The following is a 26966-nucleotide window of genomic DNA, read 5'->3' as shown; positions in this document are numbered from 1 at the left end:
ACACACACACACACACACACACACACACACACACACACACACACACACACACACACACAAATATGAGAGTTGGCATCTGCCAGTGCATATTGCAGGAAAATCATGTGAAATCCATATTCCAGTAAAGCAGGGTATGAAGGGTAGGGCAACAAGTTCCACAGATCAGGAGCTGCAATGGAAAAGGCTCGGGCTCTGATCAGTGTCAGAAGGGCCCCCCCTAAGTGGAAGAACATCAAGCATGTGGCAGCCTGAAGACCATAGGTGGTGGCACACTGTAACTACTAGGAGAAGACTACTTCAGATATGTGGGCATCTCACTGTGGACAGCTTTAAAGGTCATAACCATGAACCTTGAACTGAAGTTCGAAACACTGGCAGCCAATGTAGCTGTTTCAAAATGGGCCAGATATGCTTCCATTGGTTAGTCCCTAACCATAGTCACACTGCTGTATTCTGGATCAGCTGCAGTTTCTTGGTTGTCTTCAAGGGCAGCCCAATGTAGTGCAGTGAATTACCAAAACACAACTCTTGGTCACTGCACCAACCTGTGTTTCCAACAGAAAGTCCTTGAGCATTCCCAAAACTCCTAACCTGCTCACACATGCATGCACACAGAGACAAAACCCTCCCTATCGCCAGACTTCAGCATTAATGTCAGACATTCTAGGGAAGTACATTTTCCAGGACGTATATGGAAGTGTCTGGCATGGTGTCAGAGGAATAAAAGAAAAGCAAGGTAAGGGAGGCTAGGAGAAAGACTTTGCTCTTTTCACCTGCTCTCTCCCTGGCTGTCATGACAGCTGCTACCACTTACTGAAGCAACAGCCAAGTAAGCGGGAATTGGAAGTGCATGTGGGATGCATAAAGGGAATTGAAGACAGGTTTATGAATCCTCATGATGCTTCTGAGTATGCTATCTGGAGTACCACAAGCTTTCCCATTTTTTTTCTGAGACTCAGAACTAGGCATGGGAAGAAATGAATTTACATCCTGCCTTTCCTGTTCGGCCCCAAGTGACTTCTAAAACATGACCACAAGTACAAGCACATACAAATTAAAACAATAATGCCAAAAGATTCCCCAAACTGCAAAGCAATATGAATTGAAAGAAACAAAAGAAAACTTTGGACTCAGAGTCCTTCAAAAGGAGGCCCATTTAAACAGAATGTCCTTGCCAGTCCTGTGGAAAGCCATGAAGCTCCAGTCTTCTCGGCAAACCCCAAAAGATAGTTCCACAACACAGGGGCAGCAGTAAAAAAAAAAGCCTAGGAACAGACCAACAGAAAAAATGCACTGGCATAGCAAACTCTGAGAATATATTATTATTACATTAATAACAAATAAATACAGTTCAAAAGTTGCAATGACTGGGAAATAATATTCAAATTGAAATATTATTCTAAGATAACGACTCAGGAATAGTAAATTATACAAATAACAATTAAACAAAAATGTTGTTCTGAACTCTTATGAAGATATTGACTACAACAAGTGGCAGTCTGGGGCAACAGGGACATGAGTGGAGAGGGTGACAGCACAGCAGCATTATATCAAGTCCAGAGAAAACCTGGAAGTGGTATGCTGCCTCTCTAGGAAGCACTGGAAATTGTATAGTTTTACCATAGAGTTTCTGATGATTCCTAGAGAGGCATGATATCACTTTCAGATTCCTCCCCCCCCCCCACCCCAGAAATGACATGATGCTATCACAACAATCATGATTTTGTGATTTTTACCCTGCCAACTTATAGAGTGGAAAAGGGCAACAGGAGTTGCTGGCACTATCCTAACATTAAGTGACACAAACATTAAAGATATTGGGTGCTGTGTGGTTTCCGGGCTGTATGGCCGTGTTCTAGCAGCATTCTCTCCTGACGTTTCGCCTGCATCTGTGGCTGGCATCTTCAGAGGATCCTTGTATATTCAAGAAGATACTTCCAAAACAGGACTAAATCAAGATTCCTGTCATCCCTAACCTACCTAATTACTAGTTATTGTTATCTTTGCTGTTATTCCTTGGCTGTTGTTGTCTTTGAATAATGTTTCAATGTGAATGTTATTTTCTGGGCATTGTAATTTTTGAACCCTATTAATTCCTGAATATTGTTTTTGCAAGAAATGCAGTAATTATGCACAGTATATTCAGTGTTTGCTATGGCATTACATTTTTCCTGTTAATCAACAGTGTGGCCCCTCTTTGTTTTTCTTTTGGGGTTAAGAACATACCAAGACAGAATTGACAATAGGATAGGAAGAAACTGAGTACAGAAAAGGCAGTGAGGACCGTAACTGATATCTTGGCTGATATTGGGAAAGGCAAAATTGTTCTGCTTATCAGTCCCATTTCTAATTCTATCCTGAAGTGTGTTTGCCCATCTCTAATACAGTTCTAGAAACTGGTATCACCTTCCTGGAGCTAACCCTAATTCCAGAATGAAATGTTACATCAGGTATCACCAGTGATGGGATCCAAAAATTTTAATAACAGGTTCCGATGGTGGTGGGATTCAAACAGTGGCACTGCCGCACACACGCACCTCCAGTCCCTATTGGGCAGGGAGGTTGCTTTAGTAAACCCTTCTCAGCACTCAGAAAAAATTAGTAACCACTTCTAGAGAAGTGGTACGAACTGGTTGGATCCCACCTCTGGGTATCACCTGATAATATAACTAATCCTGTGTTTTCAAAGTGTGAACAGGAAATAATACATTTTGATAGCTGAAGTTTTGCTAACTGGGAATTGCTTTTTGTGAACTTTGGGGCAGAGCTGGGATATAGAGTGTTGTATGTATGTGTACATGCATATGTAATTCATGTATGAAAGGTATGCATTTGCTTTTGCTCTTACAAAAACATTGGCACAAATGGCTGCTTGCTTTTCTACAATTGTTCAGGAATGTTCCTTGGTGGTCATATTTGCTGCTAATGTAATATGTACTGCTTTTAGTTACACACTACAGTCACGTCAGTTCTTGTGGGTTTGCTTTTGAAATACACTGTGCTTTTGGAGTACTGAAGAGAGAAGGAAACTCTGTTTTGCTGCTGCACAACAGAACTAAAGTGATTGCAGCATGTAATTAAAATACCATGTCTGAAACCCAGATGTTAGGTGGTTGTAAGAGCCTATAAGGCCACTGTTCTTCTGAGGCGAGCCATGTAACTAAAACACCATGTCTGAGGCCCAGATGGTAGGTGACGGGAAGAGAGTAGCAAGCCACTGTTTTTTTTAAATAAGCGAGCTATCTAACTAAAACATCATGTCTGAAGCCTGGATGGTAGATGGCTGTAGGAGCGTAACAGGCAACTCTGCTTCTCTGGTGAGCCTTTATTTCTTCCTGTGGACCTGAGCCCCAGTCAGCAATTCTGAAATTTGTCACAGAGGACAAGGGGTCACCTGCAAAGGATAACTTGAAAATATGTGACAGGGAAATGTAAAGCCAGTAGGCCTGCTCCTTTTATACAATGCTTCCCCCTTTCTGTCAACATGCTATTTCTTTTGCTTCTACCTTATTTTTAATCTTACTGTGTGTGGATGATTTAAAAATAGGTACCAGCTTGTTAATGGGAGAAATACAACACATCTATATATTATTTGTTTAGTGTTGTACTATTACGCAGACACACACAAATATTATGAACCATTGTGAGAGGACCCAAATGCCTATAAAGGTCCATATTACCCTGGTTACTTAACAGATTTACACAATGTTCTGCTCAAGTTTGCACAAGGTAAATTGGCTTCCTACTATGAAAAGAATGGAAGCAGCCTTGGGAGACTTTTGACTGAGAAGCTGCATTTTTCAAAAATAAATTAATGATCAAGTTAGTATTTCCTTGTTGAATGGTGTTAGTGGAATCCATATGAGGATGGCTTATGAGTGGCAGATTTCAACTCATTTCATAAAGCATCAACATATTTATAATTTATAATCCTTATGCGAGGACAGAGTAGCCATCTCCTTACCATAGAAAAGCACGTATTTCTCATTAAAGCTACCCTTGCCGTATATGCTCAGCAGAGGTACTTCTGGCTGCAAATAATGTATACAACTACCAGAATGTCTTGTTTTTAACATTCTCACATTTATAAAAAATGCAGCAGAATCTGCCATATTTAGAGTTGTGAACTTGGAGATATTTTGAAACTCTGATGCACAGCTGGTGTATGAGACAAGGACATCACAATGTCGTGGATGGATGCTCTCGGAGTGTTAGACTCTGCCTCTAGGAATGGTCTCCTCTGTCATCAGAGCTGCTGAGCACCCTGACCCCCCTCCCCCCCAAGCAAAAAACCCTGCTGTCTTCAGGAGAGTGAAACTTGGCACACATAAGGATCGTTTGTTTCACACTTATCATCATTCCTCTTTCCAGATCTGGCTGATAAGGTTGCAGCAGCTCTTCAATCCCCCCTTGCCAAGATAAGTTTTTATTAATATTGCTAAGAATATCTGATTGCAAAGTCCATTATTCTGGTTTTGAGATAGGAAATAAAATGTTTCCTCCATGGAGTACTGCATTGTTTTCCCCCCTTATGCCCCCCAAATAATTTATTTCTAGTCTCAAAACATTTTAATGAATCCCCTTTCAAAATGATTCTTTAGTTGAAATGTTTTCAAAACACCTTCAGTTTCTGTGCGATCAATTTACTATGTTTTCCACTCTGTGCTCTCCCCAAACTTTCTTCTCTGCACCATTTTCTGAGCTCTCTCTGTTCCCCCCCCCCCCTTGCCTGTTTATTTTAATCATTTCTGTTTATTTAATAATTTCTGGGTTTTTATGTTTGGGTGTAGAATCTTCAAAATACTGATTAAACAAGCCATGAGAATCACAGCAAGAAGCTTTGAAGTGTTGATTGGACACATAACTCAAAGAATGGAGGGAGGGACAATTAATGGCAGTCATGAATCATTCTGAGGGGGTGTCTATGGACTAACATCAGGGTAAAGGGGGAATTGAAATGTTTTGCAAATGTGTTAGGTGATTTGTGTGAAAAGATCCACAGTGTGATGAGCTCAGCTACAAAACTGCAACTGCTGGAGTTGGAACCACACACAAAGAGGATGCCCAAGTGCAGGAGAGAAAAAGGATAGTTTTAAAAAAATATACTGGGAAAGAGGAGTGGGAAATAATAAACTCAACACTTTGATAGCAGCTACTGCTGAAAGTGTTATTTTAATGAGCCCAGACAATTGGATCTGCAGGGGCCAATCAGACCCCTGTTGGGCCAGTGACTCACGTGGCTCCATCAGCTTTCTGAAAACATTTGGTGGGCCCCACTGAAGGTGTCAGTAAGTGCCATGGCATCCATGGGTATAACGTTTGGGTGCCCTGATTTATACAAAGGTCATTTTCACCTCTTTTAAATTACAGGGTTTTTTTCATAGATAGCTGTCAGAAAACAGCAACAAAAAAGGACAGGTGAGTCTCTCTTGGGAGAGAGTTTAAGAGATTTGATGCCACAATGGAGAGAGCCCTCTCCTGGATTGCTCCCACCTGATATTTCAGGCAGGGATAGCTGAAGTAGGGCTTAAGAAGATAACTGGTTGGTCAGGCTGGTTCAAACAACTGTTGGACGTCCATCAGGCATGCTGGTGCCAATCCATACAGGGCTTTAAATGACAGCACCTTTCATTGTGCCTAGAAACAGATTTGGAGCCAGTGCTGATGGCCCAAATCTACAACGATATGGTCTTTATGGCCCACTGCAGAGTATGCTGACTGGGGCATTCTGTACCAATTGAAGTTTCTGAATCCTTTTCAAGGGCAGCCTCATCTTTTCAGAAAGCTGATGGAGCCACGTGAGTCACTGGCCCAACAGGGGTCTGATTGGCCCCTGCAGATCCAATTGTCTGGGCTCATTAAAATAATCTCCTTCACTATTTCAGCACCCTTGTGGCATAAGTTTTTATTTTAATTGTCATGTGGAGAATTGAGGCTACTAAATTGCATTCTTCAGAAAATGTCTGCCACGTTCTAAAAATGAAAATGTACAATTCTGCTTAATTGACTCTCCTTACAGAACTGTGATATATTATTGCAATGCACTTTACATTGCAATAATATATCACAGTTCTGTAAGGAGAGTCAATTAAGCAGAATTGTACATTTTCATTTTTAGAACGTGGCAGACATTTTCTGAAGAATGCAATTTAGTAGCCTCAATTCTCCACATGACAATTAAAATAAAAACTTATGCCACAAGGGTGCTGAAATAGTGAAGGAGATAAAATTAACTCCTTTGCACACTGCAAAGAGCAAGAGAAATTATCAGCAATTCTTTTTCCCCTTCCTTTTTTGTATGATTTCCTGGACAAAACTCATATCTCAGGGTGAAAGTATGATGAAGATTGTCTCATTCTACATGTCAATTTGGCCTACCCCTCTCCATTTGTTTGTACTGTAAACTTTCACACAGTGAAATAAAAACAGATGTCATGAAAAAAATTCCTGTCACAAAACTCTCATAACATTAGTGTTTAAGAATGTATTACAGAGAATAGTTGTCCATTAGCCAAGAAAAGGCAAGGTGCTCCAAGCTGGCTTTTGTCTTCTGTAATTGCATCTTGATGATCTCCAAAGTTTTATCAAGAAATACTTGAAGCTTGATTTGGGGGTCCCCAGTGAGCTTTAAAACCATTAAAATGAAGTAAGTTAGTATGCTCCAATCTCAAGCTATGTAATTGGGATTAATACTTGCTTTACCTCCAAAATTACATGAGCCAAACATTTATACAGTAACCAATTTGTCAAGCCCTTCCAATAGCAATAAGTTCTGCATGCCAAGAAAGATGACTGTCTATAGTATTATTCTTTCAGACTATGATTCTTTGAGGTGTTGCATTAGAAGTTCCTATTAGAATTATATTTGAAGAGGCCAAAGCATGAACAGGAACAATTACAAATATAGAACAGAAAAAATTCTTAATGACTTAATAACATCATGTCAGAACAAATTGTTCCAGCTCCTTCATGTTCTAAGAATTTGGGGTCAGACTTAATAATGTAAAATTACAATTATAAGAAATAGCCTCTAGTCAAATAACACATTAATTAATTAATGATTATTTTAGCACTGTATATAAATGTTGCTTTGGTTGAGTATCCAAGTGACTCTTGATACTATTTGGCACATTACCAGCTTGATCAGTGGTTCCCAACCTTTTTTCATTCATGTACCCCTTGGCAACACATTTCTCTAAAACTATACCCCCACATTGGCAAACCCATTACATAATTTTGTGTGCCCCCCCCCCCCATGCACCACTGGTGTAGAAGATTCACTAGGAATGCAGATAGGGTGATGTCTGTTCATCATAGTGAATTGCCTGCTTGCAAAAGAGAAGTGGGAATTCTGCCATAATATGTCTAGATTCCTCTCTAAAATGTAATCTGTTTGATCATTCTAGGGAAGACATAGTGGTCATGGAATATGTAGACAATGGGAAATATAGGTGAGCACCTGAAGGCCAAGCTATGTTTTTTTTTATAAAACAGGAGACTTAATTTAGAAACAGTGTAAGAAAGGTTGTCAAATTCTCAGCATACCAAATCCATAGGGCAGGCACTGATGATATCACAGCAAATAGGAGCTCCAATGGTAGTAAATCCACATAGAGCTGGAAACTGTAACAAATGGTATCTGTGAATGTGAGTTGTCACAATCAGGAAGCACTGAAAAAAAAATTACCACATAAATTATTTCTACATTGACAATGTGCTAAATGTAAAATAAGTTGTCAGTGCCAGAATGTTGATTCTCATCTACAATTTACATGTTCAATAGTTACCACACTGAAGTATGTGGTAGAAGCCATCAAGTATGTGGCCTAACCCTGAGAAAAAGGGGGGGGGGACTTCATTCAGATCCTATCCCTAAAACGAGTCTGCCCTGTGTTATTTCCTCCAAACCGTTTTTTAAAGAATCGCACTATTCGCAAGTCTTTTAAGAAACCTGGGTTGCAGCCACTCATGAGTGAATGGTTGGGCAGGAGGCACAAGCACCTCCATTTTCCTTTTTTAAAAAGGCTTATATCTGCATAGCCACACAGGTGCAGATGGTCATATCGTGAGACGTCAGCATATCGTGAGATGTCACCATGGCTGCGGTGGTTCATTTGTATATGCCTGTGTAACTACGCCTCAGTGGGAAGTAAACAAAAAAATAGATTCGCCTCCATGTGAAGGCACATCAGCAACCTGCATTGTTTCCATGGGCTCCATTTGCAGCCTGCACAGATGCATTCAAACAGCAAAAAGTGTTACTTTATCCTGCCTGCAACCCGCTATACATTTGAGGTGCAGAGAGGATCTCAAAGCCAAAATTTAAGAGCTGATTAGACAGTCCTGTTTGTAAGTTTAAGAAATCTCGGCACCAGATTTACCGGGGGCCGTAATTGCGGCAGGGGGAAGGAAGGACTGCAAATCCCATGGCCACAGTGCAAGCAAGCGTGCAGGACGCAGGAGCGTTGCAGGCAGAACCCCCCCGGTCTTGTGGTAGAGCCGGCGGGAAGCATAACACGGAGTGTGGTCACCTTAAAAGGCAGCATGCACCTGATTTTAGCTTCTTTGTTTGGCCGAGATGAAATCGGCCCACCCATCCCTACCACTATTTTCAAAGTTCGGAGTTGTTCAGTTGTTTTGTTAAAAAATTGTTGCAACCCTGGCGGGTGTTGGCAGAGGAACACATCTTTATGGAGAGGCCGAGCCTGTGAGCTGGAGGCCTCATTAAGAAGCTTGGGGTGGGGCGGGCTTGTATACGACGCCAACCCAACCCCCCTGGGACCGTTCGCATGAACGGTCCCAGAAACAGCCGGGAAGACGGCGCCGTGGAGCACCGTTGCCCAGTCGACCTGCTGTTTCTGTGGCCGTCCGGCATGTCACCGAGGCCTGGGGACACGCCCCCCTGCCCTGCGTGACTGCTCCAGCGTCGCAGGGCAGGGGGCGTGTCCCCAGACCTCAGCAACACACTGGACAGCCACAGAAACGGTAGGTGGACAGTGCAAAGGGGGGAGGGAGGGTGCCTTCGAGCCGCTGCCGTTCACACAGCAGCGGTTCGAAGCCGCTGTTTTCCGTAAACCTCGCTCAGGAAGTGAGGTAGGAAAAGGGCGGCTTCGCACCACTCAGGCAGAGCGAGGGTGGCGCGACTGCAAAGTAGCTGCGCCCCCTGTGCGAACAGCTCCCTGGGGACGGCGTTTTTGACGTCCCCAGGGCGCCGTATTTGGCCCGTGCGGAAAGGGCCAGTGTTTGGGTTTTTAGGATGGGATTTTATTGTGATTTTACAGTTGCTGGATTTTTATTGTTGTGATTTTACTGTTCTGTAATTTTTATTGTAACCTGCTCTGAGTCTGTGGTAAAGGGTGGAGAATAAATGCAAATAAATAAATAAATCAGCCTAACTTACTTCATAGAATTGTTGTGATGATAAAATTAAGGAGAAGAAAACAATGAAAGCTGATGTTTAAAATACCGAGAATAATGTAAACAGATATCCTAACAGACACATCCATACCCTGATTTCCTCTATCAGAAGTCCACACTGAAGAAAAGGCTGAAAAACAAAGACTCTATCTTGTTCAAATGTATTCGCATCAGTTTTACCAGTACTAGTAAGCAGTGGAGCTGGGTCCCTGTGCATTTTTCATGTCACATTCCAAACTGCATGTTTACAGTGCAGAGTGTTAATGCTGTGTTTTATATTTTTTTAAAAAGCTGCAACCGAAAAACTGGGGGCAGCCATTGCTGCCGGGGTGAGCCAAGGAGCAAAAATAAGTTGCAAGCATGGCTTGGCGGCATGCTGCAGAAACGGGGTGCATTGATTGGCTCCCGGCCGGTAAAGGCGGGAGGAGCCAGGGTATATAAGAACGCCTCACCCAGACCTCGCCCTTCCCGGCGGCGAGACTCAGAAAGGCGTGGTGTGCAGAACTGAGTCGAGCGTAAGGCCTGGAAGGAGCCTGGTCTTGGCCATTCTCCCTCTTGCTTGGTCTACTCCTTACCTCTTTTCAGCTTCTCCCTCTTGGTCTGACTTCACCTGTGCTTACTTTCTCTTCGTTCCTTTCCTCTCCACCACTTCTCCCCTATTTTCACTCTTGGCTGTTGGCCAGGTCTCAGCTTCACCACAAGGGCGAAGAGCAAGGAGCCCTCCCAGGAGGACCTGCCACCTTCAGGCAGGGCCCGGGCCCTCCTTAACAGGGTGCATGCCCAGACGGGGCCCGGGGCAGTGGGGGAGGGCCCCGTGGTCGGGCGGATCGGTGCGGCCACGCAGGCGGCTGCCACCGTGGCCTTGGGCTTATCCCCTATAGGCAGGGGCAGGTCGGCGGGTTCGGCGGCGCAGCCTTCTTCATCCGGGGAAGTGATCCCTGGGGCACAGCAGAAGAACTCCAGCTGTCTCCTCCGGTGAGCGCGTCCATGTCAGTGGATGTGTCCGTGGGCCCCTCCAAGTGGGAGGGCTGGAGGAAGAAGTGGTCGTCGCGACACTCCCGGTCTTCCAGGCGGTCGCCCAGCTCCTCTTCATCGGGTGAGTCAACTGAGGATGATGAAATGCAAGCTAGCGGGGAGTTCTGGTTTCAAAGGGAGAAGGTGCCTGCTCTCCCCCCCCGGCTAGCAAAACGCAGGCGCCTTCGGGGGTTGGAGGTGTCATCTACTGGCGCGGCCCCCGATGACAACGGGAACCCTCCCGGGTCCCACCTCCCCAGGAAGCTCCGGGAGCGGGCTCTCGGCGGGTATTACGTGGACGTATTCAGATGCCTGCGGCGGGAGGGGGAGCAGGGCTTGTCCAGGGGCAAGGCCGATAAGAAACGGAAGGATCAGGCAGTGGCGGAGCGGACCTTTAACAACTGTTTGCAGGGCTTTACTGAATACCTGGCCCTGATAGCGGCTGCTTACCCCCTGCGTGCTTGGCACTTGATGGCCCATATGGCACACATGCTGCGGGCCCGGTCCTTGGCCGGCGAACCCGTGGCCATAGCCTATGACGAGGCTATCCGCAAGAACGCTTCCCATAAGAGCCGCTTTCGCTGGGACCTCATCCACGACCAAACATGGATGGTCGTGGTCCAGCTGTCCATGAAAGGAGCATCGGAGCCCTCCGCCACCGAGAGGCCTCCCAGAAGCTACCTGGGACGGGGGGTGGCGAAAGGGACTTGCTGGGAATTTAATAGAAGTGCTTGCCAGCGACCAAAATGCAAGTATGATCATGTTTGCTCCAATTGTTCTGGAAACCACAGCAGGGTGGGCTGCACAAAGCCAGTCGGCCGCCCTCCCTTTCGGCAGGTTTCCTGAGTCTCCCTGGGCCAGGCCCTTTCAGAAGGGGATGCCGGCGGCCAGCGCGGCGCTGCTGCCTCCCCCTGCTAAAAGCATTGAAACTTCAGGCTTGCTGCAGACTCTTGCCCCCCACACCCGTCCGGCTGGGGGTGCTGTTAGACTGGCTGCAGCATTACCCTGACAAGAGTGTGCAGCTGCAGCACTTTTGGGGATGGCTTTCGGCAACGGGTTTCAGAATCCCATACCAGGAGTGCAGGAAGGCCTATCAGGCTAACAACTAAAAATCGGTCCTGGCTCACCCAGACTTGGTGGCAGACAAGCTAGATAAGCGAAGCCTGAGGGCTGGTCGAGATTGCCGGGTCCCTACAGCCAGCCTCCCACTCCCCAACCTGAGGGTCTCCCCATTGGCGTGGTGCCTAAGAAGGCCCCGGGAGTTTTCGGGCCTCTGATACAACACCTCTCCCCATCCCCCCCCGGGCTTACTCCAGTTAAGCGATTTCATAGAGCCCTGGGGTATGTATACAGTGCGGTATGCCACTTCCTAGAGCGAGGCCATCAGCCTTATCAGGCAAAGCTGGCCCGGGTGCATTACTGGCGCAACATGCGATATCCAGTCCGCCTTCCGGGCTCCCGCCCATTTCTCCCCTAGATTTTTGAGCTGTTGGGCATCCCACTTTCAAGCGGGCTCTGGCATCGTGGACAAGCTGGGCAATGCCCACGTGGATGCTCCATAGCCTGTGCTGCATCTTCCGGAGGCCTTCAGCACTTTTCTCGAATGGGCTTTCAGGCAGAGGGTGCCACCTCCGGGTTGGTGACACACTACTTGGATGATTTCTGTTTATCGGGCAGGCAGGGCACCGGGGGGAGTCGCGAGGAGGTGGCACTGAGGGGCCTTTCAAAATGCTGGCAGCCGAAAGGGGTCCCTTTGGCTCCCAATAAGATGGAGGGCCCTTTCGCCAACCCTCAGCTACTTAGGCATACAGCTGGACACGGTCCATGGCACATCCTCACTCCCCCAGAGACAAAGCTGCTCATCTAGCCAACCTAATCCAGTCGCATCATGCCCCTGCGAAAATGCAGTGGTGCGCCACTGGTCCAGTCCTTACTGGGTCACTCTTAATTTTGCCTGCAGGGTGGTGGCACCAGGCAGGGCATTTTGTCTCGCCGGCTGGCGGGGTCTTTGTCTGTACAAGCAGTCCCCCGACCATCGATTACGTGCTAGGGATTTACAAAGGGACTGAAAGAGGACCTTAAGGTTTGGCAAACATATTTCTCCAGGGCTTTAATGGCATTTCCTTGTGGCAGACGTCTGTAGGAACCTGGCCTGGAGCTTACCCAGGTGCATTTCCTGGATCGCCTTCAGGGGTTTCGTGTATACTTCCAGGGTCACTGGAGCACAGGGCCTCTGGCCTGCATCTTGGCACGCACTGGGAATTGGCAAGTAGGGACTCTAACCTTCCTTGAACTGTTTCCCCATTTTGGTGGCCCGGTGCACATCTGGCACAACTGTTGGCTATTCTCCGGTAAGAGGGTGCTCTTCTGGATGCCGACAACCAGGCCCGTCATGCATGTGTGTGGTGAACAGGCAATTCTAGCAAATCTGCCATCGGGTCATGCGTCACTGGTGTGCAAATCTTGTTCTTACCTGCTTGAAGTATAACATCTCCCTTTAAAGCTGCTTTCGTTCCAGGTTTGCAGAATGAGATTGCCGCATGCCTTATCTGCGCCAGCAGGGGATCGTGATCAGACGCCTGGCCCCTGGAGGCAGAAGCTGTTCAGCTTACGGGCGATACAGTGCCAGCTGGCCCCTGTGGAACCTTGGCAGCGTAACCCGTCATCACAGGTGTTTTGAGATTCGTTGGCACCGCCACATGCGGTGGTGAACGAGTACGACAGAGCCGTGCGCTTAACTTCCAGAGCTACGCCGCGACGACAGAGGCGGTCGGGTCCGCAGTGGGGTGGATACAGGCCTCCTACTTGAAAGTACCTAGTTTACCTCCATGGGCGGGGCATGCACCCATGATCCCGTATGAGGGTGCAGCTGGACGGGATTGCATTTTATTGCAGGTGATCCCTGGCTTCCTCGATGCTCAACTAAAAACATTTGTCGCGTCCGCCCGGCTGGTGGCTGGCTGGAAGGCGCTCGGGCCCCAGCCATAGGGATTTCTAAGGTGCCCCCATCACCAGGGAGGTGCTCTCCGAGCAGTCACGGGGGAGTTGCAGCAGGTGTGCGCTTCACGCTATGAGCGCCTGCTCTTTACAGCTGCTTTCCACCTGGCGCATCATGGGACTTTCAGGCCGGGGGAGCTGGTGGCCCCACCAGGGACCCGGCTTTCCAGGTACAGTGCTGCAGCGGCAGCACCTGGTCTTGTCCTCGGAGACATGGTCTATGCAATGGCTTGCCGCATTCCAAAACCGCATCAGGAGGGAGGCCATGGTGCTCTGGGTCCACGATGGCGCCGGGTCTTGCCGGGTGATGGCGGTGACCTGCCCCCGGCATCTCGGACTCGCGGCTCCACGTGGAGAATCACCTGGATTTGGGGCAAGGGAACATAAGCTATGGGATGAGCTTGAATGCAAGCTTATCGAATACATTTTCCACCATTGGCCACACCGGACATTTTAGTCGCTCCACCTGGGAGGAGGACCTCCCAGCCAGGTCGGGCCTTTTGAACTGGGAGATGGGTGGTGGCCACCACGCCACTTCGGAGCCTGGCCCGAAGCTACACCCGGCCCGGCATGACTTTGGTGTGGAGTCAGATCTCCTCCAGCGGGTGCACTGGAGGGGGGCTGATGGACCCCTGCGTCGCGATTGGTACAGGGCCGCCCGGAAGGTCAAACAAAGGTGGGCTGCCAAGGTGGTGCTCTCCCTCGGGAGTGGTGGCCCGGACCATGCAGAAGATTTCTCAGGACAACAAAGATCTGATCGAGCCAGATAGAGTCCACCTGTCCCGGTGGGAGGCTTGGACCTTTGGCTGCAATCAGTGCGCTACACCCTCCTCCGATTGGTGAGGACCAGACAGGCTCAGGCTTGAGAAGCTTGGGCGGGGAGCTGCGAGAGGGGCAGCTCGTGGCGGGTTTGACAACGGGAGTCGCACATCTGGGGAGAAAATGAGCCTTCCGGCAGGTTCTCCCAGGCTTGTGCCCTGTGGAAGGGCCGGGGGTGGGGCGGGCAGGCAGGTCGGGCAGGCCGGTGCCGCCGCCCCGACTAATACCCCAGGGAGTGGGGTTGGGTCGGTGCCGAAATTAAGCGCCATGGAAGCTTAAGCCGGTGCCCGACACCCCAGCAAGCAAGGAGAGGAGGGCGGGCCGGTAGGCGGCCATGGGTTTAGCCGGTGCCCGTCTCCTCAGCAAAGGAGTGTCCGGCCGCTGATGTGTGCCCCCCTCCCTCCCCCCTTCTACTCTAGTTCTTGTTTTAGGGTCCCTCCACCATCTATGGGACCCCTCCCCCCTCCTTTGCGGAGGTTTTTAAAATTGGATTTTGTTGCTGACGCTGTTTTATATGTTTTATATGTTTAAACGCTGTATCTATTTTAAATCGATTTGATTGTATGTTTTAAACTGTTGTTCACCGCCCAGAGCCCTTCGGGGGTAGGGCGGTATAAAAAACTCAAAATAAATAAAAAATAAAAGGCGGGAAGGGTGGAAGCCAGAGTGATATCTCTGGGGCTTCCCTTCCCGACATGTCCCAATGGAGATTGGGATGTTGATGTGCAACCCGTTTGCAGCCCAGCTTCATTTTGTACATAGTTGAAGTTTGATCATGTTATTGATTATTATATATTAATAAACTGGGCTGCGGCCCATTCCTTTTCCAGCCCGTCGTTGTTGGGGCGGTTTATAAATCGAAACAATAAATAAATAAATAAATAAATATTTGAGCGAAGAAAGGTCTCACCATCTGCAGCAATGCTTATAGAGCTGCCCTTAATGCTGTGTTTTATATTTTAAAAATGCTTATAGAGCTGCCCTTAAAGATAGTCTGGAAGCTGCAACAGGTACAAAATGCAGCATCCAGAGTGTTGACTGTAGTGGGTTGTAGGAATCATATTACTCCAATCTTGTTCCACCTACACTGGCTTCCACATTGCTGCCAAGCTTAATTCAAAGTTATGGTTCAACACCTCAAAGGATACCTTCTCCCATGTCAACCTACCCATTTACTCCAGCCATCTTTGAAGGCCATGTTTCAGTTGCCCCCACCATGTGATGTGACCTGAAAAAGGACTTTCTTGGTCATGGTTTCAAAGCTTTGGCCCTCCCTCCCCAAGGAGATTTCTCCGTTTCCCTCCATCAATGTCTTCTACACGTGAGTGACGACTTCTTTGTTTTGTTTTGCATACTCCCAATAATGGTTATTGTTCCTTCTCCCTGCTCTAGTGTTGTTTTACATGTGTTTTATTAAATTGTTGTATCATTTTAATATTGCTATTAATTGTTCTAATGTTTCATGTGCACCATTTTGGGAACCCCAATCTGATGGGAAGCCAGCATAAAAATGCTTTAACTAAATAAAAAGTAAAGTACTAGGGTTGCCAACTCTGGGTTAGGAAATCCATGGACATTTGGGGGGAGGACCTGGGGAGGGGAAGGAGCTCAGTGCGTAGAATACTATAGAGTCCCCCTTCCAAAGCAGCCATTTTCTCCCAGGGAATGGAGTTCTGAGATCCAAGAGATCTCCTGGATGTGGGCAACCCTACCAGATACCACAAACAGCATGTATGAAGAGCTAAATTACAAAATACCCAGGAGTGTTAGAGAGAGTCTTAAGAGAAAACCATGACATTACACTGACTGCCAAGCACTTAGGAAATGGACACATCCCAAAAAATAATCTGAAACCACTTTTAATTTTCTACTTTAACATTCACATCTTGACTGTCCCAATAGTTTAGGGGAATTTACAACAAACATAAAATCAGATTACATCACTTTTTATTACTTTAATTAGGCAGATCTGCCCATGTCTGTATAGATCGTCATCTGGGAGTCATACATAAGCCAGCTGAGCTCTTTGGAGGAAAAGTGGAGTGCAGCATAAATGTGTTGAACCATAACTAAATATATATCATTGGGTTGGTTGATCAAGGATCAGTTATGATGTAGTACTGTTGAGTTGTGTCAGGATTGGGTCCATAGCAGAATCAGAAATCAAGATTCCAGAAAGATCAGCTCTATGGCAGCACAGGCAAATTATAGTGGGCAAACCCACTAAACCAGTCTGCTCATTGCCTGTTCCACTGCTGCTCGGAGGAAGACAAAGGGAATGAAAGCCTGGGTGGTATCCAGCTTATTCTCATTTTGCCTCAACTCTTCTTACTCAATCAGGAAAGATAATTCTTGATCTGATGCTCAAAAAGTGCTATATGTTGCTTTTTTGTGTTGACTATGGTGGATTCCCCACTTCAAAAATGAAAGTAGATTCAAACTGGTTTGGTTAGATTCGGGACCTTTTGAGCATGGTTTCATGGTCCCCACTGCAGCTTCTGCCCCCTTGTTCCCAAAAATGCCGCAGCCATGCAGGAGTCCCCACTGTCGGTGGATCAAATGCACAATCCGCTCAGGGGCTATCCTGATTGGCTGCTGCGTTGTGCTGGGGTGGGAATGCTGCGTTGTGCTGGGGTGCGCAGAACAACTCTATGCGGAGACAAAGAAACGGGCGATTAAAGCAAAGACCTGTTTCCATGCACCTCCATGTACTTGGATCCACGCGGGTACAACGGGGAGCACAGCTTTGTATTGCCTTCTATTCAGTCAATCAGTCAAAACCCGCCCTATGTAGCTTCGTATCCATGTGGATCTCTGGTCCACTAAATTAAAAAAGGGGGCTGCATGCACATCGTGCACAGCCCACTGCGTCCTGATTGGATGGAATGCTCCACATCACTCGCAAGGGCGGGTAGTTCGAATCTGGATTCCCCCCCCCCCCCAACTTCCCCACCACTCCAGATTGACCATGTGTTTTTTCAAAAGGTCCACTTTCTTCCACGTTCTAAAAAAACACATGCTGGGAGGGGGGGCGCCGGAAACGGGATGAAAGTGTTTTCGGCACTGCTGCAGTGGAGAGTTCTGCTGGAAACCTCGATATTTGGCTTGACGAGCACGCATCTAATCGTGAGTGGGGAATCGTCCTTAGCTAGCATTTTGTGTTTGGCCAAGAAGGGAGAATTTCCAGCTATTTTGCTGTGCAATATTAATATGTAAGATTGAGCTTATAAAGTTCTAATAACATAGCTGGGGAATTTTCTTAACTGTTTCAATAATCCTGTGGTGGTTAAAAATGCAATGTGAAATCTACAAAGGGAGAAATGTAGTACTTATAGTACTTATATTATACTTCTTGGACCATGGAATCTGGCTAAATAAATCCTTTCATCTGTTCTAATTTCTGCATGTTTGCTCTATTTAGAAGAGTTCCGAGGAGCAAATGGTCATCTTATGGGTCCATTCAAAGAAGCTGTCCCCGTTTCATTGCAGAAAGATCCATACACAACACTGATGACAGCAAGAAACAAGTGTGAATCTCTCAGTTACAGGAACACAACAACTTACAGTTCACAATGAACATCTCCTGCAAAAGCCCCATTAAAATGAACAGGAATTTCACGAGATTATTTCCATGATGTACACCCCATTCTTATCAGACATTTCTATATAATGGTATTCGATTACTATTTTAAAGATTACATAATAGTCCATAAAAGATATCAGAATAGCTTGAAAAGAGGGAACAATAAAATCAGTGATTTAGAACAATTCTAACAGGTTACTAGTGTATAAATCTTATAAAAATTAAAAGCGTCTACTAAAAATAAGGTGGGAAAAGAAGAAAATAAAAAAAACAGAGCAGCAAGGTCAACTAAAAGCATACAATGAGAAGCTGAGTTCCATTCCTGGCAATGCTGGCTATTTAATAAGATCACAGAAAGGAAATTTGCTTTCAGTTAAGGAGATGTTTGAGAAGAAGGTCATTTTGGGGTTCTTTGTTAATTAAAAAATTAAACTATACAAAAGAAAACACTTTCAATAAAACTTTTTATGGTTTATTGTCTATTATTAAATGTATAAAAAGGAGAATTTGAATAAATGAGGGACATTAAATGGGAAAAATTCTGTCCTTGCAGACAAATAAATAGTTATTTACAGTCTTTGGCAAAACAAAATGTAAGTTTTCGTTGGTCTCTCTCACACACACATACACACACTCTTGCACAAAAGAAAAATCATAAATAATTTACATAGTATAGGCAAACATAATATAATCTAATTATTAACATCTTAGTCCCAACACTTGTCTTGTCTTTTTATTCAAAGGAAACATAGTCATTACAGAAATGAAACCCCCTCAATTCATCTCTCTAGAGTCTTGGGTTACATTTTTAAAATATTTAAAAATATAAATTGCAAAAAAACACATCTCATAAAGAGGACTCTTAAAATGTTAACATGGCAAAACTAAGAATGTGCAATAAAGTCAGAAACGGATGATTCTTTACAAGGTATATAGCATGAAACTTTGTGTAAAAGTTTGTTTCAAAACAGCTGAACTGAATAGGCTAATCATGTCCCCAAACAAAGTGAGAGGTTGTCACAGAGATGCTGCAGGTTATAGTAGTTCTTATACTTGCATGCTGGGAGCCTCCATCCCCATAGGTTGCTTTGTTCACTCCAATTGTGTGACAAGCACAACTCTGGGCATGCATCTCTTTGCTTGGGAATATGTTGCCTACATGCACATATGTTCTAGTCTCCTAATCCTGCGACAGCCTTTCATGTATATAGCCTTGGCGGGATGGGAAATCTTGCATACAATCTCCCAATCCAATAGATCAGTCAGGGTTGCATATGCACAGTACAGTGAAAAACAAAGCAGAACTAGATTCCAACCTAGCAGCTCAATGTAGTCCTCTCCTGCATTGCTGAACAGTCGGTTCCAGCTTCTTTTTTTTACACAACTGTATATGTACAAGCCTAGCTGTGTATGTACAAGCCAAGCTTACATTCTGTAGGATCAGGGTCAAAGGGTGTTGCCATATGCACAAGGCTCAGAATCAAGGTGATTGTTCTTTTCTTGAAAACCTCATCCAAGAATAAAACTACATCAGCTCATGGGCAAAGCTCATTCAAATTAAAATGAGAAATGTTAAACATTGGCATATTATCATGTAATTGAATAACTGTATGGTCTGGATAGAATAAAGGCTGACATATCTTCAGCACAGTTTCCTTTAACTTTTTTATATACAGCAGACATACATAAAAATACAAAAAACAAACAACACTCTCCCCCAAAAGGCCATTGGTATATATTACGGTTCTAATTACAGGGTTTCAATTGGTTACAAATATTTGACAATTCAGGGTACCGGTATCTTAAAATTATTTAAACTTATAATCACACATATAATCAAATACATTCATACTTACAAGTTGTACCATTACTGCATTCCATTGCTATGTTCTTTGAGGTGTTTTTATTTTTAATGTGCTCTCCGGTAGACTTCACAAATAAATTACTGGCAAACATAGCTGCACATTATAACAATAAATAGCACTGATGTCCTTATAACTAGAACCGTAATATGTTACCAGATTTTGGTAATGGTAGCATTGGCACCTTCACAAAAACCCAGATCAAGGAATCAAAGTGCTTGTTGCAGCAGAATTAGGGAAATGGGCCCTCTGAACTTTCTATGCACACAAACAGTTCTTCAGAACCGTCGTACTCACAGAAATGTTTTTATTGCTAATGCAAAAGAAGTTCATAGTAATTCTTTTTTTCCCCAAGAAAAAAATACTTCCACACTCTGAAAGGTGAGTTTGCCACTTGCCCAAGGGCAGAGTAATCTTAAACAAAGTACCACCTTCTAAACCCATTGCTGTCTTACTTCTTAGCAGGGCATAACTTTGGGACAAACTAAATGTTAGCTGTGGGGAACAGCTTCTTTAATAAAGGGAGAGCTCAAATGCTTGGAATGGGACTGCGAGAGTAGGGAAGGCACCTCCCCTTGCCCAATGACTGTTTCATGCTCTGAAAAAACAGTGAGATAGATAAATTTTCTATTTTTGCTGTGGAGTATCTGTGTACATGGAGCACCAAATCTGGGGAAATACCTCCTGGTATGGTTCCTGCCTAGGAACATGACTTCAAGGAGAGGCAGGAGCCCTTCTCTTTCCCTTCCCATCCCTAACACCATTCCAAAGAAACCTGAACCCAACTCTTTAAAACAGTAATGTTTAGTTCATCTCATTGCTTAAGATTGCATTGAATACATGTGTAATATTTCAGGATGTTAAAAAACACAGTGGCCAAGCTCTAGATACTGTTCCATATAGTCATTATTGGCAGATTACATGGTATAAAGTGAAATACTGGTTGTGGATCTGAAATATAAAAGGGAATGTAGATTAAAATTGGAAAAGTGTAAATTGGACAAGTGGAATGCATGCACAACCCATTTTGTTGACTCCAGAACAGTCCTATTAATATCAATAGAACAGTTGCAGAGAATGTTGATTATGTGATGCTGGCAAGATTTCATTCAGTATTGTTTCATTCGTGAAGCAAGTGGAACAATTTTGTGTGAACATATACTTAAAAAGATTTTTCATGTTTGCGTCATTTTATGGCCCCTTGCAGGATTAGTGAATGAATACTGGAGTCATTTCCATGAAGTATAGTGGGAGGATTCATTCAATAAAATGTGAATTATTGGATGAACTTTTCTGAAATAACATTCTTATGTGTATGCCTCCACAAAAATAATTGCAAATTCACTGTCATAGAACAGAACCGAAAGATTCCTTCAGGATGTCTAGCTGTACTGTTGAAATTCAAAAACAAAAGCCATGCAATACCTCTTATTAAAGCAAAACAACATCAAATGTTGTATTAGTGTTTGTTTTTACAAGAGGGAGCTCTATTCTAAAATCTTCAGGCACATGATACATCTCAAAAATCATTAACATGTTAAGGAGATAATAAACCACCTTCTTGTTTGGCTGTGCCGTATTTTCCAATGGCTTGTTACTTCATGAGGGTAGGATTTGGTCCTTTCTAACTTGGCTGAAATTCATTTCTAGGCTTTATGTCACCAGGGCCCATCCCTGAACTGAGATAGTAATGTGGACGTCTTAAGAAGCTGCTCTTCCTTCTTTAATTGATGCAAGACCTCCCTCCATTTATTCCATATTTATATAAATACATTAAGTATTTAAGTACTTCAAATACATTAAGTGCTTTAAATGTAAACACCATTCTGTTAACAATGAATAATGTATCTGCCATATTTTCATTCGACACATCAATCTGCTTTTGCTTCAGTGGTGGATTCAATGCTCACATTTAGGCCCTGCCAGTTCAAGCTCTTCAAAGGCACTTGTTATAGGACTGGAGGTATCTCTCCTGGCAGCACAGAAGTAGAAAATCAGGGGAGTAAGCCAAAAGGAGAGATGAAAGAGAGTGAGGGGGCTGAAGTACCAGGATGTACAGAGGTGTCTAGGTTGAATAGCATCTACAGTACTTTGCTGGTTATGCAATGGCCGTAGCTCAGACATCTGCAAAAAAGCAAAGCGATTGGTTAGTCTGGCAGACATATTTGGAGAGCAGTACAGTAAACACTGAACACAAAAAGGTCTGGCATATTTATTCATTCAGGCCATAAATGAGACTCAAAGAGGCTAATGAAAACCATAAGCTATTAGGACACAGCAAGAGTATACAATAAAAATCATAATAAAACTGATATAAACCAATGAATTCTTACCACATTTGCATCCTGCCTTTCAATCAAAAAACTCAGGGTGGCCAATGGGGGGTTATTTAATTTTGTCCTTATAATAATCATAAACCACAGGTTGAGATAAGAAATCTTACTGAAGAATTAAGCAGCAGTCCAGTGGCACTTTAAAGATGAGCATGTTTTATTCCAGCATAAGCTTGCATGATTCAGAGGTCATTTTATCAGATTCATGCAGGGATTCCTGTTTAATTTTGCTGCAACAGACTAACAAAGCTAGCCAAATGACTTGCTGAAGGATAAATAAACTTAATGGTTACAATACTTTTATGCCTAATAAAGGTTTTTGGATTTGGATTTGGATTTGGTTACAATACAATTTGTCTCCCCAGTCCATCACCCACACAGCATTTTCCTCTTGCTCCTTTTTATGTTCCAACAAATTTGAGAAAACACTTAGCGTTACACTGTAGACCTCCTTTGTCAAACAAGACAATCTGGATTCAGAAGCAGGGCTCAGGGTCCCAGAAGTGAGCCTCCAGACCCTAAAGGGAGTCAGGCAGAGCCACTTAAGGGAGGTGGGAGGCAGACCCAGGCCACAGGGAGCCTGCCCCGGACCAGGATGGGCCAGAGGGATGGCTTAGGACAGGAGCACGGATTGGTGGAGGGGGCTGGGGAGGAGAGGCTTGGAAGGTGCAAGTTATAAAAGGGAGAAAGATTCTGGGCTCGAGGTACAAAGGTGAGATCGGGAGAAGAGAGAGAGAAAAACAATGGAGGAAGAAAGGATGAACATGACAAATGATGAGGTGGAGGAGGAGGAGGAGGAGGAGGAGGAGGAGGAGGAGGAGGAGGAGGGAAAAGAGTACTGTGGAAAACTGAGAGAAGACCAAGAGGGAGGAATAAGGTGAAGTAAGGTAAAGGAGGAAAGGCAGAAGGGGAGTAGGAGAAGAGAGGTGAGGAGGAAACAGCAGCAGAGGCAGATCTCCCCGCTCTTGCTTCAACCTGTGGCTTAAGAGGCTTAACAGTTCTATCTGCACCCCAAAGACCAGGGATGAACCTGAGTCCCACACAGCTTGAGCACAGCAGGGAGGGTCGGACCAGGCCTCACCCAACGAGACAGGTGAGTTGGAGCGCCACAACATCATTCTGCAAATCAGATTGACTACTGTCAGAAAACATGGCTAATTCAGCTGTGTTAAGGCTGGGGCATATATGACTGCTTCAGTCCCCTCACTAAACACTCCAATCCTAAATATGAATATTCAGAAGTGTTACTCTCCTTCAGATATGAAATGATTTGGACAAGTTCAAAGGAATTAAATGGAGTAAATAAGTGTTACTCTCCTTCAGATATGAAATGATTTGGACAAGTTCAAAGGAATTAAATGGAACTGATAATAGTATTAGGGATAAAGTTAATGGCCAATTATACATGGAAAGCTTACCTCAGGGCTCTTCATTGCACAGTGGACTTATAATGGGGTCTCCTCATGTTTTTCTGTTTACATATGAGGCAGCCAACAGCCTGCAGCGCAGTTTGTCTGTTAAACTCTACCATGCCTCTGCTTCTCCTGGTTCTCTTAACTCCATCCATCAACTTAGCCTTAAAGGCACAGATCTCATCACACCCAATAGTCTCAAGACTAGTGCTGATGTTCTCTCTCCCTCCCTTCCCCCCCATACACTCCCTCCCTTCCTTCCTGCCACAAGAGAAGAGAGAGGCTTGTTTTAGTAGAGGCTGATTTGCAATAAAATTTTAAAAAGCCCTCTAGATCATCAAGGAGGGCAGAAGCAGAATGGGGGAGGTGGGGTAAACTCAAAAACAGGCCCTGATAGTACTGTTTCTTGCAAAAGTAAACTCTCGGTTGTTGTTGTTATTTATTTATTTATTTTTTAAACTTTTATACCGCCCCATCCTCAAAGGGGATATGAGCATTTAGAAAAGTAGGAAAGAGCCGGCAACATGAAGGGGGGCAAGAGGGAAGGCATGGACAGCAATGCGAGGGAGTGGGAAGGCTAGCCATGGGTGGAAAGAAAATGTCTAGGACAAAGCTGTGCTCAGTGGCAAATCTGGCGGTAATGCACATTAAAAGTTGTGCTAGAAGTGGTGTTGCTGCCACAGAAGAAGAAGAAGAAAAGAGTTTTGGATTTATACCCCACCTTTCTCTCCTGAAAGGAGACTGAAGGTGGCTTATGAACTCCTTTCCTTTCCTCTCCCCCCAAAACAGACACCTTGTGAGGTAGGTGGGGCTGAGAGTGTTCTGAAGAACTGTGATTAGCCCAAAGTCACCCAGCAGGAATGTAGGAGTGTAGAAACACATCTGGTTCACCAGATAAGCTTCTGCCACTCATGTGGAGGAGAGGGGAATCAAACCCAGTTCTCCAGATTAGAATCCACCTGCTTTAACCACTATACTACACTGGAAAATGAAAGCAGGGCTCAGGGAAATAGGTCTGTACAAGAAATCTTGTCACAATGAACATTCACCCCCATCACGCTGCAGACACTTTGTGCATAATTGGCCAATGACTCTGAGGGCTGATTAGCACACGTACGTTCATTACTTGATGACCACAAGATCAAGCAATGATTTGCAACTGTGAAAGAGCCAAAGCGGAAAAGTAAATATGATGGGACCATAGGGAAAAATATATTTGTTATATTTTACTAAGTGATCCCACTGGTGTGGTCCTCATATTTTGCAGAAGTGGGAATGAGACATCTCAAGTCCAGTACCTCAGTCGGAATGTTCACATCATTCAGTGGCCCGTCACTATGCTTTTCCTTAACCTCAATTCACATATATAGGTGGAAACACTCAATTATGCAGCATCAGTGAACTGAATGTAATTTTTTTAAACTAGCCTATTTCCATATCCATTGCCTTATTCCTCTGCAGGTCACATAGATTTCATGTGAAAGAATTTTCCATATTCTCTTTGAAGATCACATATAATCCTATGCATCAGCTTACCTCTACATTCATACTTGAGGTCAGAGAAATATACCATTTCTTGAGAAAAGACAAAAAGACCTAACCGTCCACCAGCATAGGTTGTGTCATAGATTGGCCCAGAATCTGCCATTATCTGTTTCCCTTCATATACTAATACCCTGTGAAAAAAGGATACAATGCAAGTCAAGCATGGTACTTGTAATGACATTTCATCTTTCTAGCTTTAAGGAGAGCCTAAGGAATGTAGTTTCACTGTCCCAAGCATGTTGCCAAGGAACATGATTTCTAGCACCTAGTCCACCCTACAAATTCTCTTGACGCTAACCAACTGGCCAGCTGCCACAGTTAGCCTTCTCCCCTACTAATAATGCTCCATACGTAATTCTAAAAACATAGCATGAAAAAAAAATTCCTAGTTCTTTTTTAGTGCAAGCTTAACCTGGTAGGGTAGATTGATATTGTGAAAGATCATCATCCACAGGGCACCTTCTGCATGCTGGCAGCTAGAGTCAGGAGTGGAGTGGCCACAGGGAGATATGGTATCATATTCCCCAGGCACCCACCATTTGGTCACGTGGGTGGGCAGAAAATTGCCCCCACAGTCCTCCTCCTTCCCCTGGCAGCTCTCCTTGGCTTGGGGCACTAAGCACAGCCTGGCCTGGCTTGGCAGTAGGTGGCGAGAAAGCGAGCAAACGAGGAAGGAGGTAAGGCTTGGCTTACCCCGTCCCCTGCCAGGCCCCTGCTCTCTGCCCACAACCCCGACTGCCTGGAGAGCCCCGCGCTCCGCCCTTCTAAGCAAGTCCTCTTTGCCTCCGCCCCCACAAGCTCTCTCAGCTTCCCCCCATCTCCAGCAAGCCCTCCCAGCCTCCCCCCACCCCCAGCAAGATGGGTGCTGGGTATTTGTGGACGGGGCAGCGCAAAATTAGTTCTTGCTCTGGACTTCATTTTCTGTAGATACACCACTGGCTGGAGCACCTCAGGCACGCAATCTTGTGCTAATGTGCTTCTTCCCTGGCATGCCCTGTGAGTGGAAGCAAATTGGGCTTCCTGAACATTGGGCTTCCTGCAGTGTGCCAAGAGAGGAAGTTTGTTGGGACAAGATTTCTTGTCCCAACACACTTCCTCTTACCCCACCTGTGCTTCTCGCTTTCTCCGTGGAAAGCAAAAGCACTCTGGCATGACTTTTGCAGCAGAACAGGCCAAGGGCAGGGCATACCCGGCTGAGTGTAATTGGCCTATGTATTTGATGCTCGTGCAACTTGTAAATCTATAAGAAATCACATATTAGATGAAAGATCTAAACATATAATTTAACACTAACTCATCTTTTGTAATGCTACGAAAGTATGTAACATTGGGCTAATTTTCTTTTTTCACACTCAAAGGTACAAAATAGTGAGGAAGGGCCATACACACAAATTACAGAAAGCATGTCAGACTGCAGTGGTACAGCATCATAGCACATCAACTGATTTCTAGCAACAGATGCTACCATGTACTTCAGCTGAAAGGGATAGGTATATCACTGAAGTATGTTTTGAAGAAACCTTTTAAAAATAAATTTAGATAGTCATAGTAACTCTATGCAGAGTTACTCTGGTTTAAGCCCATAGGCCTAGGCTCTGTGTAGGATTGAACTGTTAGTAGCTGGGTTTTTCAATTAAACTAAAAAAAATTAAGAATATAATCCCTATAATATATTTTATTAGAACCAACCAAATGCCACATAACAGTGTGAAAGCCTTCAAGTTTCCCACAACTCTTTATCAGGCCAAATGTAACAAAAATTTTAAAAAGTGAAAACTGTGGGGAAAAATTAGGTCATCATGACTGTAAAACTTCTCATGCCAAGATATGATGGAATTTCTGGTATGCAAAGGAGATTTAGGCTTCAGGTTGCTGTTGGCCCAGGCCCATAAAAGCAAGAGGCAATAAAACAATTAAACTCCATAGCAACTGTTCCCTCTAGTTTTCACATCTTCGTCTTAACCAGTGAAACTTCAGTCCCTTT

General features: G+C 44.8%; 1 protein-coding gene across 1 annotated transcript in view; it reads right to left on the bottom strand.

Annotated features, from left to right (window-relative positions):
• Positions 1-18280: 18280 nt before the first annotated feature.
• Positions 18281-26966, bottom strand: part of THBS2 (thrombospondin 2) — a 70955-nt gene continuing 62269 nt past the window's right edge. Inside the window, exons 21-22 of the mRNA XM_048487057.1 lie at positions 24974-25113; positions 18281-21816 (exon numbers count right to left, since the gene is read on the bottom strand). Of these exons, the coding sequence (XP_048343014.1) occupies positions 21809-21816; positions 24974-25113 (148 nt within the window). The 3' untranslated portion in view covers positions 18281-21808. The remainder of the gene's footprint in view (positions 21817-24973; positions 25114-26966) is intronic.

Source organism: Sphaerodactylus townsendi, linkage group LG01 (genome assembly GCF_021028975.2).
Source record: "Sphaerodactylus townsendi isolate TG3544 linkage group LG01, MPM_Stown_v2.3, whole genome shotgun sequence".
Lineage (NCBI taxonomy): Eukaryota > Metazoa > Chordata > Lepidosauria > Squamata > Sphaerodactylidae > Sphaerodactylus > Sphaerodactylus townsendi.
The sequence above is the reverse complement of the archived record's forward strand: the minus strand, read 5'-3'. Positions and strand labels throughout refer to the sequence as shown.